This window comes from Lichenostomus cassidix, chromosome 1 (genome assembly GCF_008360975.1).
Source record: "Lichenostomus cassidix isolate B80296 chromosome 1, HeHo_3.0, whole genome shotgun sequence".
Lineage (NCBI taxonomy): Eukaryota > Metazoa > Chordata > Aves > Passeriformes > Meliphagidae > Lichenostomus > Lichenostomus cassidix.
Genome location: NC_139479.1, coordinates 26654338 through 26667399, shown reverse-complemented (window position 1 = coordinate 26667399; position 13062 = coordinate 26654338). Strand labels below are relative to the sequence as shown.

General features: G+C 37.2%; 1 protein-coding gene across 4 annotated transcripts in view; it reads left to right on the top strand.

Moving 5' to 3' along the window:
* GCC2 (GRIP and coiled-coil domain containing 2) overlaps positions 1-13062 on the top strand; it is a 30851-nt gene that overhangs the window by 536 nt on the left and 17253 nt on the right. For all 4 annotated transcript variants that reach the window (XM_085053948.1, XM_085053947.1, XM_085053946.1 and 1 more), the window contains exons 2-10: positions 2387-2449; positions 3110-3194; positions 4259-4326; positions 5466-5570; positions 6337-8808; positions 9488-9557; positions 10253-10353; positions 10433-10531; positions 12126-12245. In XM_085053948.1, the coding sequence (XP_084910074.1) occupies positions 2387-2449; positions 3110-3194; positions 4259-4326; positions 5466-5570; positions 6337-8808; positions 9488-9557; positions 10253-10353; positions 10433-10531; positions 12126-12245 (3183 nt within the window). The remainder of the gene's footprint in view (positions 1-2386; positions 2450-3109; positions 3195-4258; positions 4327-5465; positions 5571-6336; positions 8809-9487; positions 9558-10252; positions 10354-10432; positions 10532-12125; positions 12246-13062) is intronic.

Sequence of the window (13062 nt, the reverse complement as noted above, 5' to 3'; positions counted from 1 at the left end):
AGGCTGGGATGGCTTGGGGGAGCGACACTCGGGTGACACACGGCGAGGCCGTCGAGAGGTTACTGCTGAAAGCAGCCGCAGGCAAACAAGGGCTCCTTCTCCAGTGAGGTGTCCCAATGTGTTAACAGCACGTCAAGTGTGAAACGCCTACCAACGCAAGCAAATAAAACCACTGAAGTGTCTGTATCTAGTGTGGCTTTCATAAACACCGAAGCAAATCCAATGGCAACATTGAAGAGTTTGAAGTTCACACATTAAACTCTCCTGGTACTGTCTGTGCTGCTCACATTCCATGTTCTAATAGAGGTTCAATGCCACTGTTTGTTGAAGTGATCACACTTCAAAATGTGTTTTGATCTGACTTGGTGCACTTCAAGTTGGTGATGTCTAATAGTTGCACACTGCTCAGAAAATTGCTGTTCATAATGGTCATTACTGCCAGTTCACAGCAAAGGTTAATATATTGCATTTAGGCATTGGTTGGGCTCTCTAAGGGTATGTTAAGCTATTGCAAAAGTAAGGGATAGATAGCAGTTAAAATACATAGAACATCTTGAAGTGTGGCACGGAAACCCCTTAGTGTAGGGAGTATAGTAGGCTTGAAGTAAAATCTGAAAAAAGAGTGTATGTGTGTGTGTGTATGTATATATATGTATCAGTGAAGTATGGAAGCATCCTGATTTCAGAATGGTGGACTGGAAACCGTGGAGAATTGTGTTGGGCTTAAAACTCAGTATCCCTTGCAGCTGGGATGCACCTAATCAGTGAAAAATTATGGGGTTTTTGGTAGCTCATCTGCCTCATTTTTCTTGTCATTCAAGTGGGTGAAGCCCTCTACATGAGTTGCTTCTGGTTTCTGTTACCAGAACAGCAAAACTGTATGCACTGTTTTACACAGCATATGGTTTTGCCTTCATATGTATTAGTTCAAAGGAGTGAAAGTATTGTGAGAAGAAAATTCATCTCACCTTACTGTAGTATGGAGAGAGGTGAGCTGTCATGTTCTGAACAGTACATGCAGTTTGTTATACTTCATTATGCTAAGTGCTAAAATATTGAGTGTAAATGTTGACAAAGTTTTACATGCTAAGAAAATCCAAAACTTAAACTTTATAGCTTTTTTTTTCTTTATTCTGTATGGGCACATTATTTCCTAGTAAGTTTGCTTTTGCCATCTTAAAAAAAAATCCCAAACACTTAGGCTATGTGTGTACAAACTGCCTTCATCCTTGGTTTGTACTTGAACTGATATTGCTAAAGGTGATGCTTTTTATTGTCTGTATCACCTGTTCTCTCTAAATTGTTAGTGGTTGTCCATTCTCATAGTCATTGAGATCCAGCTTGGTTCTTCCTTGGTTTCTACTATAAGGATTTTGATTTTTTTGGCAGTATAAGGAGAGTAGCAAAATAAAATGAAGGTATGTATGTATACATATGTACACACACAAACATCTAGATATAGAAAAATACAAATATTTATATATACACCCCTTCACTTTTATACTCATGCAGAAATGACAGTATGAAGGAAAAAGCAGGGTAAAGGTCAAAGCCTGGACATGCTATCCCTGATACAGTGGAAGTGTCTGTTCCCTTTTCTTTCACAACTGTGTGGCTGTATCTGTTTCTCTGTGTTCCTGATTATGTGTAAGCATATCCATAAACCACTGTAAAGTATCACAGTCTCCCAAATTAGATCTGTGGAAGTTTACAGTGGAAGATATTTTGCACGTATGTCAGGAGTAGGGAGCCCAGAATTTGTGGAGACTTTTCAGATATATTTGTCAGGCCAGCAATCCTAGTGGGAGCTAGTAGAATGGGAGGAGGTGTTTATAATTTGTTCAAATGAGGCCTGACTTTGCCGAGTCTTTTCAAATATATTTGATAGGCTAACCATTTTAGTAATAAACTAGTGTGTTTAAGAAGGAAGCAAAATAAGTTTAAGAGTTTATGTGGTTCAGAATTTCCCAAAGTTCAATTTAACTGCAACTTCTCTACAAGCTTGTTTTTTTTTTGTTCTTGCATTTTTTTTAATGGCTCTCTTAACAACAAGATAGTGAATCATGCTTTTGAAACTGCTTGTAAATAAAATTAATTTTCAGTGCTGTATCAACTCTTGATGTCAATTCAGTAATGGAGTCATAAGATCATGTTGGTTTGGACATTGGGAGCTTTTTATTCCGCTGTTCTAATAACCTTGGTAGATATTTTTCTGTTATGCTTCTGACTAATCCTACAAATGTTGTTTTAAAATTTTATTCTAATTTTTTTCTTGGGCTCTCACTGTATTCAGTTATTCTCAGTGTTTGAAGACTCTCAATTAGGTCCTTTGGTACTCTTACATTGAAAATTTAGTTGCTGCAGATAGTACTTTATTTTGTTGTAGGTTCAAGATGCTGGGCAGGAGATGGTGGCATCTTCTGGCACACCAGGATCAGGCAAATCAAAGGTAATCAGTCCTCACAAACCTAATTTATTTGGATAGCAGTAGTTGCAAGGGTTACAGCTTAGCATGCAAACTGTGACTAATAGGAATACAAAGATATTTTTAACATTTCTTCTAGACAGGAAAAATTAACTTATAAACATTAAGATAAAATGTTTTGGAAACCATGAGAAAAAAAATCTTTTTGGGATGTTCATTTCCTGTTATATTTGATAAAGTATTAATAGCATCCAGTTTTGGCAGCAGTCTGTTTCATAATGGACACAGACGTCTTTGAATATGTTGGCAGTAAATTTAAACAATGACAATGTTAGATCAGCATGCTATTTTCAAAATATTGTTCAAATTATATTACTGAATTGTAATCCTTCCCGACTGAGTTTTCCTAACTGATGCTGCCCAATTGTGTGCTCCAGAATTATTTCAGAAAAGTATAGAATTAGGAGTAATTTCTGTTACTGTACTTGAAATAATAGAATTGGATAACAGAACAGCAGCAACTTGGACTGTTACTCTTCTCGGAAATATTCTTCTTGCCAATGTATGGTAAGAGTTTCTTGTCCTAAAATGCAGCTTCTTGGAAGTGAGATACTAGAATGCCATGTTTCTATTTCCCTTGGGGATAGAGAAAACTGGTTTCTCTGACACATACTTTTTTTACAGCTGGACACATTGCCCAAAGAAGACCTCATCAAGTTTGCAAAAAAGCAAATGATGCTTATGCAGAAAGTGAAGTCAAGATGTGCAGGTATCTTACTGGAAAGAACAATTTATGCCTTAATGCTTGATACTACCTGACTTTTTCAAATATCACTGTGTGCTTTTAATAGGTAGATTTAAATTCTAGGCACATAGCCTAGATTTTATTTTTCTTCAGTTTTGCTATTTATGGTGGGAGGGTAAGGACCAAAGTAATTTCATTAGGAAAGAGAAAAGAAGCATTGCTTTTGTCAGGTATTAAATTAATTTTGGTCTGACAGTATGGCATGATGGAACAGTGTAGCTTGTGTAAAAGTTGAAGTGGGGCTTGTCATTGTCTGTTCCCCATATTGGTGCAGGGATATACGCCTGTTGCTTTTCAGGCAGCAGGTGGGAGGAGGAATGTCTGATATTTTTTTGTATAATTAGTACTGTTGTAGAGTACAATGGCTTCTTTTTTGCTACTTCATATTTGATCATGTGTTGCTTTAACAAGGAATTGTAAAATATACTGAAAAAAATTTTATGCTTACTACCTAAAAGTATGCTATGTAAATCTGTGCTCGCATGTGCTGTTGTTCTCCACTCTGCTGTCCCTTTTCCTCCAGTGGCCCATTAGTTGGACTGGTGTCACTCCTCCTTGTTTGGAATGACAATTATGCTCACTGTTGGTAACTGCCCAGTGAAACAATACGGATGTAGGGATGGGCTATACCAGGCTTTTTCTCAGTGTGATTATTCATAAGATCTTGTTTTCCTTCCTGCGTCTATTTTTAGAGAACCAGTAGGAACTGGGTATCTTTCCTCTGATTTAAATTGACCATGAAATAGAAGGTATGATCATCAAGAGAATTTCTATCTGTTGTCCTTCTATCCAAACAAGGAAGTTTTGCTTCTTCAGGAGGCCATGCTCTGTGTTAGGACTGGAGAAGTAGTACTGCATATTTGTTCTCTTTCCATTAGTCCTTTCTATCACTCAGTAACAAACAAAATTTGATGAAGTAAAAGACATCTCTGATTTGAATAGAAGTGTTGCCAGGCACTGGATTTACTAGAAATTTGCTACTGTGATGCAGCATCAATTTATGCTGTGAAATTTCTTTACATTTTAAGAACTGGAGAAAGAAATTGAGGAACTAAGATCGAAAGCAGCTACTGGAGGATCTGATGATATTATTCAGGTAGGAATGTGTAATGGTTTTCTACTGTATTACATAAAGCTAGCTGAACTAACTCCACAGAAATAATTTGGTAAATAGTAAATAGCTTGAAAACTGTTATTCAAATTCAATGGAATCAATCTGCAGGAATCCAAGACACTTCCTGTAACTTTTTGTTTTAGTTCTCCCCTCACATCCTTACTCCTCTTGCCAGAAAACACTATTGGTTCTGTATAGAGGAGTATACAGAGAGTTCACTTCCCAGGCAGAGCTTATCACAGTACTTCAGTACTTCAGAAGGGGGCTTATACAATGGGGACAAACTTTTCAGCATGGCCTGTTGCAACAGAACAAGGGGTAACGATTTTAAACTAAAAGAGGGTCGATTTAGGTTAGGCATAAGGAAGATTTTTTTTTTTTTTACACAGAGGGCGGTGAAACACTGGAAGAGGTTGCTCAGAGTGGTGGCAGATGTCCCACCCCTGGCAATATTCAAGGTCAGGCTCTGAGCAACCTGATGGAGTTGAAGGTGTCCCTGTTCACTGCAGGGGGGTTGGACTAGATGGCCTTTAAAGGTCCCTTCCCACCCAAAGTCTTCTGTGATTCTATGAATGTCCCCAGCAAGACTTTTCTTTGTGTGGCTGGTTAGACCAGCTTTTGTTTATTTTGGAGTGACCATTGCAGAAAGACTTCAGCCACTTAAAAAAGTTCTGAGACAGTCATTTGAGTAGATTAGAAACACATCATTAAAGTTGCATGTCACAAGAAGTATTTTTTGGGATCTGTCTTTCTCAAGGTAAGGGTCATAATACACGAAAGTAAGAATTGGTAGTGAGGAGGAATTTCTCAGCAGGAGAGTTGTTTTGAATAATTTGGATGAAGATTTCTTTTCTACAGAAAGGGAACTTCCCCCCCCACCCCAACTGGTAATAAAAAACTAGCTGATCACAAGTACAATGCTTAACAGAACCCAACATTGTTTTAGTCTGCGTATTTCATACTAGTCGTATTTGGGCTGAAGCAATTTTTAAAACCAGGCTGATGTGTTTATTTGACAAAAAGGGTCATAATCAATATGTTGAGTTCCTATATTTTGCAGAAATCATTGTTTCCATGTTTAAGCAACCCTTCTTTCAGTGATCTTTCTCATTTAATATTAGGCTCTCACAGAAAGGCTGGATGTTGTGCTTCTGGAAAAAGCTGAAAGTCAGCAGCAGTGCATAGCTCTGAAAAAAGAAAATATTCAAGTAAAGCAAGAAGCACAGGTACTGAAATGAGCCAAAGAACATTACTTGAAGTATTTCAGAATTATATTTATTTTCTAGATTTGCTTGTTCTGTATCTAATTTTAATCTTTTTCTTCACTTACCTGTGTTCTATCTTGTAAAAAATCTAAAATAAATCTAAAGGCTTTATATATTGAAGCATCTTTTCACTGTGCCACTAGTTCATAGTAATAAATATAAAATTCTTAGATGCACTGTCTAGATCCACAGCTGCAAGAAGAATTCAATCTGTGCATTAAAAGCCTACATAGTCTTCAATCAATCAGCTCTGTCTTTTCTTGGGAGAGACAAGATTTGCTTTCAGATATTCATAAGAAGGAGCCTGTCAGCCAAGGCACCTATATTTTATCAATAATCTCAATTAATAATAAAGTGAAGATTGAATTGTTTGCAATTGATGGACATTGTAATATTCTAGATACCTGAATTTGATGCACTAAAAGTAATCTGATCTTTAGTACATTATCAGAATAGTTGCTAAAGCTGGTCTGTCATGCCTATTTTCTGAAATCATGCTAGTAAATATGATTTAAGACTTAGTTTTCCTTTTTCATCTTGCAAATGTTCTTATACTCTGTGCAGTGTCTTCTGAATTGAGTTTTCCTAATACAGTTAGATATTTAAAAGCTATAGCAGTTTTTAAAATTAAGGACTAATACATTTTCTAATTCATTATTGTAAACAGTTCACTTGGAAATTCTGTTTGCTAAATTATCAGTATTTAATGATTTGCTTGTTTGTTTAGGCTGTGGGGGCTAAAGCAGAGGAGTTGCAGAAGCAACTGGAACAATCAAGTATTGACTCTCTGGAAGAAATAAAAGCTCTGAAGAACGAATTAGCAAATGCACAATACAAGCATAAGGAGGATTTAAAAAAGCTGAAAATGGAATTAGATGAACAAGTGAAGAAACAAATGGAGCTGGTGGAACAGGTCGAATGTTACAGTGATAGTCAAAAAGAAGTTAAAAGATTACAAGATGATGTCCAAAGAATTAAATCTACTTATGAGGAACAAATTTTGTGTCTGAACAAGCAGTTAGAAACTGTGAATGAAGAAAAAAACAAAGAAGTGACAAATCTGCAAGAAACTATTAAAAGCAACTCTCAGTGTTACCATAATGAAATAAAAAATCTGAATGAAGAACTTAAAAAATTAACAGTTGCCCATCAAGAAGAGGTGTCAGAATTGATGCATCGGATTGAGATATCATCTAAAGAAAACGAAGAAAAGCAAAATCAAATAAATCAGTTACAGCACAATTTGGCAGAGAAAAATGCCAAGGATGAAGTGCATGCTCATACTGACCAGCGTGAACATGACTTGGAGCAGCTGAGAGAAGTCTTAAATAAAAATTTAGAAAACAAGAGAGTTGCTGCAGATACACAAGAAGAACCTTGTGTGGAAGCAAAACTGGAAGAAAAGGTTAGGTACCTGGAGCATAGCTTAGAAGAACTCCAGTCCCAACATAGTATATTAAAAGATGAGTTAACTTACATGAGCAATGTCAAGCTAAAACTGGAAGAGGAAATCCATCGTCTGAAGGATGAGTACTTTCATGAGCGAGAAGACTTGGACTTTAAGATAAATGAATTGCAGCTTACTAAAGAAGATTACTGTTGTGTAATTGAAAAACTAAAATTGGAGCTTCAAGCAGCAGGACAGCACTATGAAACTGCTGCAAAAGAGCACAAATTGGAGATTCAGACTCTGAAAGAGCAACACAAGAGAGAAATTTCTGAATTAAATGAAACTTTATTATCTAGCTCTGAAAAAGAACAGATGGCATTAGTTTTTGAAACGCAGGAACTTAAAGGACAGCTTGAAAAGCTTACTCAGGAGAAAGAAGAAGCAGTGTCCAATTACAACAGCCTGAGAGAAACAATGGAAACTCTACAGGCTGAGCTAGGTGAATCTGCTGGAAAGATCAGCCAGGAGTTTGAGTCGATGAAACAACAGCAAGCTTCTGATGTCAGTCAGCTGCAGCAGAAACTCCGGGCTGCTTTCAATGAAAAAGATGTTCTTCTTGAAACTGTAAATCGCCTCCAGGAAGAAGTAGAAAAATTGTCATCTAATCAGTTAGAGATAGAAGAACTTAAACGTAAACTTGTTAGTCTTCAGGAGGACAATAACACAATGACAAGCTCCATCAACCAAAAAGAGATGACTGTAAGAGAACTGGAAGAGAAGATCATTGTTCTTACTGATCAAAATAGGGATATTTTAAATGATGTAAAATGCTTGGGTGAAGAGAGAGAAACCCTTCAGGAAAAGTGCAAGCAAGAACAAGTTAAAATTCAGGCACTTCAGCAAGAAGTAGATGTTGCTAACCAGTACAATAATGACCTGAAGCAAAAGGTAGAGGAATTAACAGAGAGACTGAATGAAGCTTTAACTACAAAGGGTGAAAATGCTCAAATGCTGGAGCAACTAGAAAAACAGATTGAATCTCTGGTGCGTGATAAAGAGCAGCTTTCATCTGAAGTGCACACTCTTCATGAGGAAAATAAGAAACTCATTCAGGAAAAAGGTGAATTAAGTGAAGAGCTGGGAAAGATTACATCTGAAAAAGACAGTTGTTCAGTGTTGAAAGAGCAGTCTGAAGACTTAGAAAAGAAACTACAAATGATAACTGCAGAGAAGGACCATATATCATCATTACTTGAAAATGAGCAAGTGCACACATCCCTTGTGAAAACTCAGCTGTACCACCTACTTGAGCAAATGGGGTCAAGCATTTCAGATGCTAATGAAGAATATGATTCTCTTAACTTGTTAAAAATTGCAAATGAGTGCTTGTCAAAAATTAAAGAAGTGCAGTGTCTTGCTCTACAAAAGGAGGATGAAGTAATTCATTTGCAGCAGGAAGTTGAGAGACTAGAGGAAGAAAATGCAGCTCAATGTAGAGAACATAGATCCCTGATTCAGGATTTTGAAAAAGAAAAGGATCTCTTGAGAGAAGAACTGGAAGGAGTGTTGTCAGAAAAAGAAGCACTTCAATATGATATCCAGGAGCTGAGGAATGTCAGTGAAAAAACAAGGATTGAAAATCAAGATCTTTTAGCTAATATTGAAGAGATCAGTCAAAAACTTGCTCTTTATGAAAGTCAAATACAAGAACAGCAAAAAGGATCTGAAAAACAGGACGACTTAAATTTCATTCTGGAACAAAAGGAAACTGAGCTTAGAAATGTGAAAGACGAACTGAGTTCTCTAAAGGTTATATTTTGTTATTGAAGTATAAAGACTAAACCTCTAAAGTCTTCAGAATTAAGGTTCAAAAATTACTTTCAATTCTCTCTTTTCTTTTTTTTTCTTTTTTTTTTCCCTTGGCCTGAAAGTGAGTTTCCTTTCCAGAAAGCACATATTTCTGAGTTTTGTAGCACCTCAGAATCCCCTTCTTTCCCCCAAGAAAAAAAAAGTACAAACAAAACCAATCACAATGCTTTTTTGACAAAGGTTGCTTGTACTTGAACCTTTCTTCCTATCAATATCCCTTGAAGCAATCAATTGACTAGATGGACTAACTGACCTCCATAGTATTTCACCTCTAACTTTCTGTGCCTCCATCTCAAACAAAACTGCTGCTTGATCTGCATTAACTTCAGGTCTTGGGGATTGCTGGTTATGTAAAACTGACAGCTGCCGAATTAGCTTGTCTCCCCTTTTTTGTCCCTGCACTTGATGGAAAGCAGCTCTTGAAAGGATGGAATATTCTGCTTTCAATATAACTATGCTTGCACCAAGCTGATACAAAGTTGCTTAGAAAGACTTACTTGGTAGTAAGAATGTGGACAGTTTTAGCTGTAGCTGAAACTTCTGGTGGATTGTTAGGGGAAAAAAGGGATACCCCAAAGAAATTATTGTAATACTTCTTGTATCTTTGTTTATAATACAGAATTTATTGGAGACAATGACTGAGAAAACTGATCAACAGTCTTCAGTAGCAGAGCTTCAAGAAAAAATTGGTATCTTTCTCCTGTTTTCTTTTATATAAATGGTTCAGCTTCTTAGGATTCTTAATTTTTCTTTCTTTGCATAATTGTTCTGTATTTCCACAAGTCAAGGAAGATGGGGAAGTAGATATCAATACATCTTCCTACAATATTCTTTCCACTGGGGATTTAAAATGTCGTTAGCAATTTTAAGTTGGATATGATTTGATGGTTTTTAAGGCTTTTTCTTCCTCTGTACATCTGTCTATAAACAGTGTAGTGGATTTAATCTTAATTTTTTAAATGTGAGAAATTTGTCAGTAAGAATCCCTGGGCTGCCAGAAGGAAAAGGAAGCAACACTGCCAAAACTACTGTTGCTTTACTGCAGTTATCCCAACACGTTAGCAAGAAAATGGTTCTGAGTTGTTAAATTTATGTAGAAGTAGACAGGAATATGGCTCGTAATGTTAACTGTGATGGAAGCCTCTGAAACAGGGAAAGATTGTCCAGGGAAAGATTGCCCCTAAGCTCTCTGTGTGTCTGGATGTTTTGGCATCACATTAAATGCTTAACTGAATGAAACACCTGAACATCTCCCCCTGCTTTATATTTTGTTTGGCTTTAAAGTCATGCTGATATTTGTGTTCTAATTGAATTTTATTTAATTTCACTTCTTGGGAGGAAATGGAAAGGTGTAATTTTTAATTTTCTTATGTGTTTATTTTAGGGATGCTCGAAAAAGAATCTGCCGAAAAAGGAGAGAAGCTAAATAAAATTAAAGTGGTTGCTGTGAAAGCAAAGAAAGAATTAGATGCCAGCCGAAAAGTGGTACCCTATCTACTTCCTAATTTGAAAAAAATTCTGCACGAGGGGTTCTGTTTTAATGACACACACTTCTTTTTATAAGGTGCAGGATCTGAAGGAAGAGTTGGAGTTGGTTCGATCAGAAAAAGATCAGTTGTCTGCTTCAATGAAGGATGTAATTCAAGGAGCTGAAAGCTATAAGGTAAGAATAGCGCTGCAATTACAAGACTGTCAACTGTCAAAATACTTTGGGTTTGAAGCCTTGCCTGGATATACATTGCTATTTACTTGCACGACTGTGTGTGGCAGAAGAAGTTGTGTCAGTGCAGTTGAATACCAGAATCATGAAATGTAAAGTTCTTGTAAATGGAACCGTGCAGCTGCTGTCAGAATAAAATGAGGCACTTCCTTTCTACTGGAATGCTGTCTTTAAACCCTTTAAATCTAGCATCGTACACACCAAACAATGTGTTGCTGAGGCAAAACATAAATCCCTGTGAATTCTTCCAAGTATATAAAATTGAAGATCAGTTTGGAAATCCTTATGTAATGAAGACAGACTTGTAATTCCCTGGGAGAAAGTCTTCCTGGAGCACATCTCTGGGCACATCAAGCAGAAGCAGCTAGCAAGTCAGCATTGCTTCACCAAGAGCAGCAAGCTGTTACCTGTAAGATTTATGAGGAGAGGCTGAGGGAACTGGGATTGTGTAGTCTGGAGAAAAGCAGGCTCAGGAGAGACCTTTTTGCTGTCTACAACCATCTGAAAAGAGGTTGTAGCCAGGTGGGAATCAGTCTTTTCTCCCAAGCAACAAGTAATAGGACAGAGGGAAATGGCCTTAAGTTTCACCAGGGGAGGTTTAGATTGGATATTAGGAACAGTTTCTTCATGAAAAGGGTGCTGAGGCATTAGACCAGGGAAGCAATGGAGTCATCATCCCTGGAGGTGGTTAAAGTATAATAAGTAAACACGTCACACACTTTATATACAAGTATGTAAAGTAAACACAGCACTTAAGGATGTGGATAAGTGGTGGATTTGGCAGTGCTGGATTAACAGTTGGACTCAATGATCTTAAAGGTGTTTTCCCACCTAAATAATTCTGTGACATCATTGAGAGTATTGCATCCAGTCTTGTCCCTCTTTCTCCCCCCAAATACAAGAAGGACATTGATAACTTGAAGTGGAGGGTTGACCAGGTTGGTCAAGGGACTGGAATAAGTGATGAGAAGCTGCTCAGCCTGGAGAAGACTTCAAAGGAACCAAACAGGAGTCTTCCAGTATCTAGAAACACATTATGAAGGGAAGAGAGTCCAAATAAGACTGTAGTCCTCAATTGAAATGAGAGGTTCTAGCTGGATACATGGACAAAAAATTTTATGCTATGAGAATGGTCTTACTTTGGAATAAGTTGCCCAGTGGAGTAGCCGTCTCAACCCTTGCAGGCAGGTCCTTGGAAAAAGCTGATTGGACAAAGCACTGAGCAACCTAGTCTGATCTCACTGCTGACCCTACTTTAAGCAGGAGGGTGACACCTGCTGAGGTGTCTTCCAACCTGAATTATACTAGAATTTCATGAACTGAAAGGGTTTTCTCCCAGGGCCTGTAATGGAATGATAGCTTTAATTTTGTTCTGATATTTCTATTCTGCAGAAATATCAGAATGAAATTATCTATTCTGCAGTAAGACAGCTCATACACTGAAGTATTAGGAAGATAAGCAGGCCTCAGAGGTATAGAATGTGCTCATGCAATACAGATTGTAAAAATTTATGGTTTCATGTTTGTGTATGTTAAGAATCTTTTGTTAGAGTACGACAAGCAAGGAGAACTGCTGGATTCTGAAAAAGGCAGAGCGAATAATCTTGAACGTCAGATAGATGACCTCACAAGACAGCTACAAGTGTCATCTGAGCAGGTCAGTTCTGGATGTGGGTCTAATCTACTAATAAGTACCATAAAAATTAATCTGCCTATTTGGGTGCAAGTTTCAATCATGTGATTGTTACTATAGTTTCATAACCTAAGTGTGTTTTGAATACTGACTTGAAATTCAGAGTGATTTTTTTGTTCCTTTTCAGCATCTGATATCTTGCCTGGGCTGTGACAAAGATGACTATATCTAGAATGTCTGGCTTTGTCAATAGAAACAGCTTAGTTTATCCCAGGTCAGCTCACAGGAAAGAGCAGATAATCTCTGGCTTGATTTTGGACCTACAGCTCTGCTGCCAGAATCAAACTTGCACTTTTTCTCTGACTGCACACCTACACCCCTCATGAAGTGCAGTAACCTTTAACTGAGACATTTTTTTCTTCTATTTCTTCCACAAAACGTGGGTTTCATTTTTTTTAAATTTTTTATTTAATCAACAGAGTGTTTAAATATACTAAATGAATTGTGGATTTTGCATTTTTCACAAGGATGAGACTTCAAGATGCATTGTAAAGTTCTATAGTGGCATTCAGAGGAGTCTAAGATGGTAATTAAGGAGCAGTGAGACACATTTTTGCAAAGCTGGCTGCAATGGGTTTGGTATTTAGGATTTAAACTCCCAGGCCCCATACACCAGAGCCACCTTTTCCTTATAAACACAAGCCAATAGTTCATAGCCTAGGAAGAAATACGAAATAATAGTATATATTCTGCTGATTATGCAGGCATTGCATTTTTCAAGTTCGTTATAAAGAATTTGTAAATAAACCACTGTTTAGGTAATTCTCATTTTTCACTTATA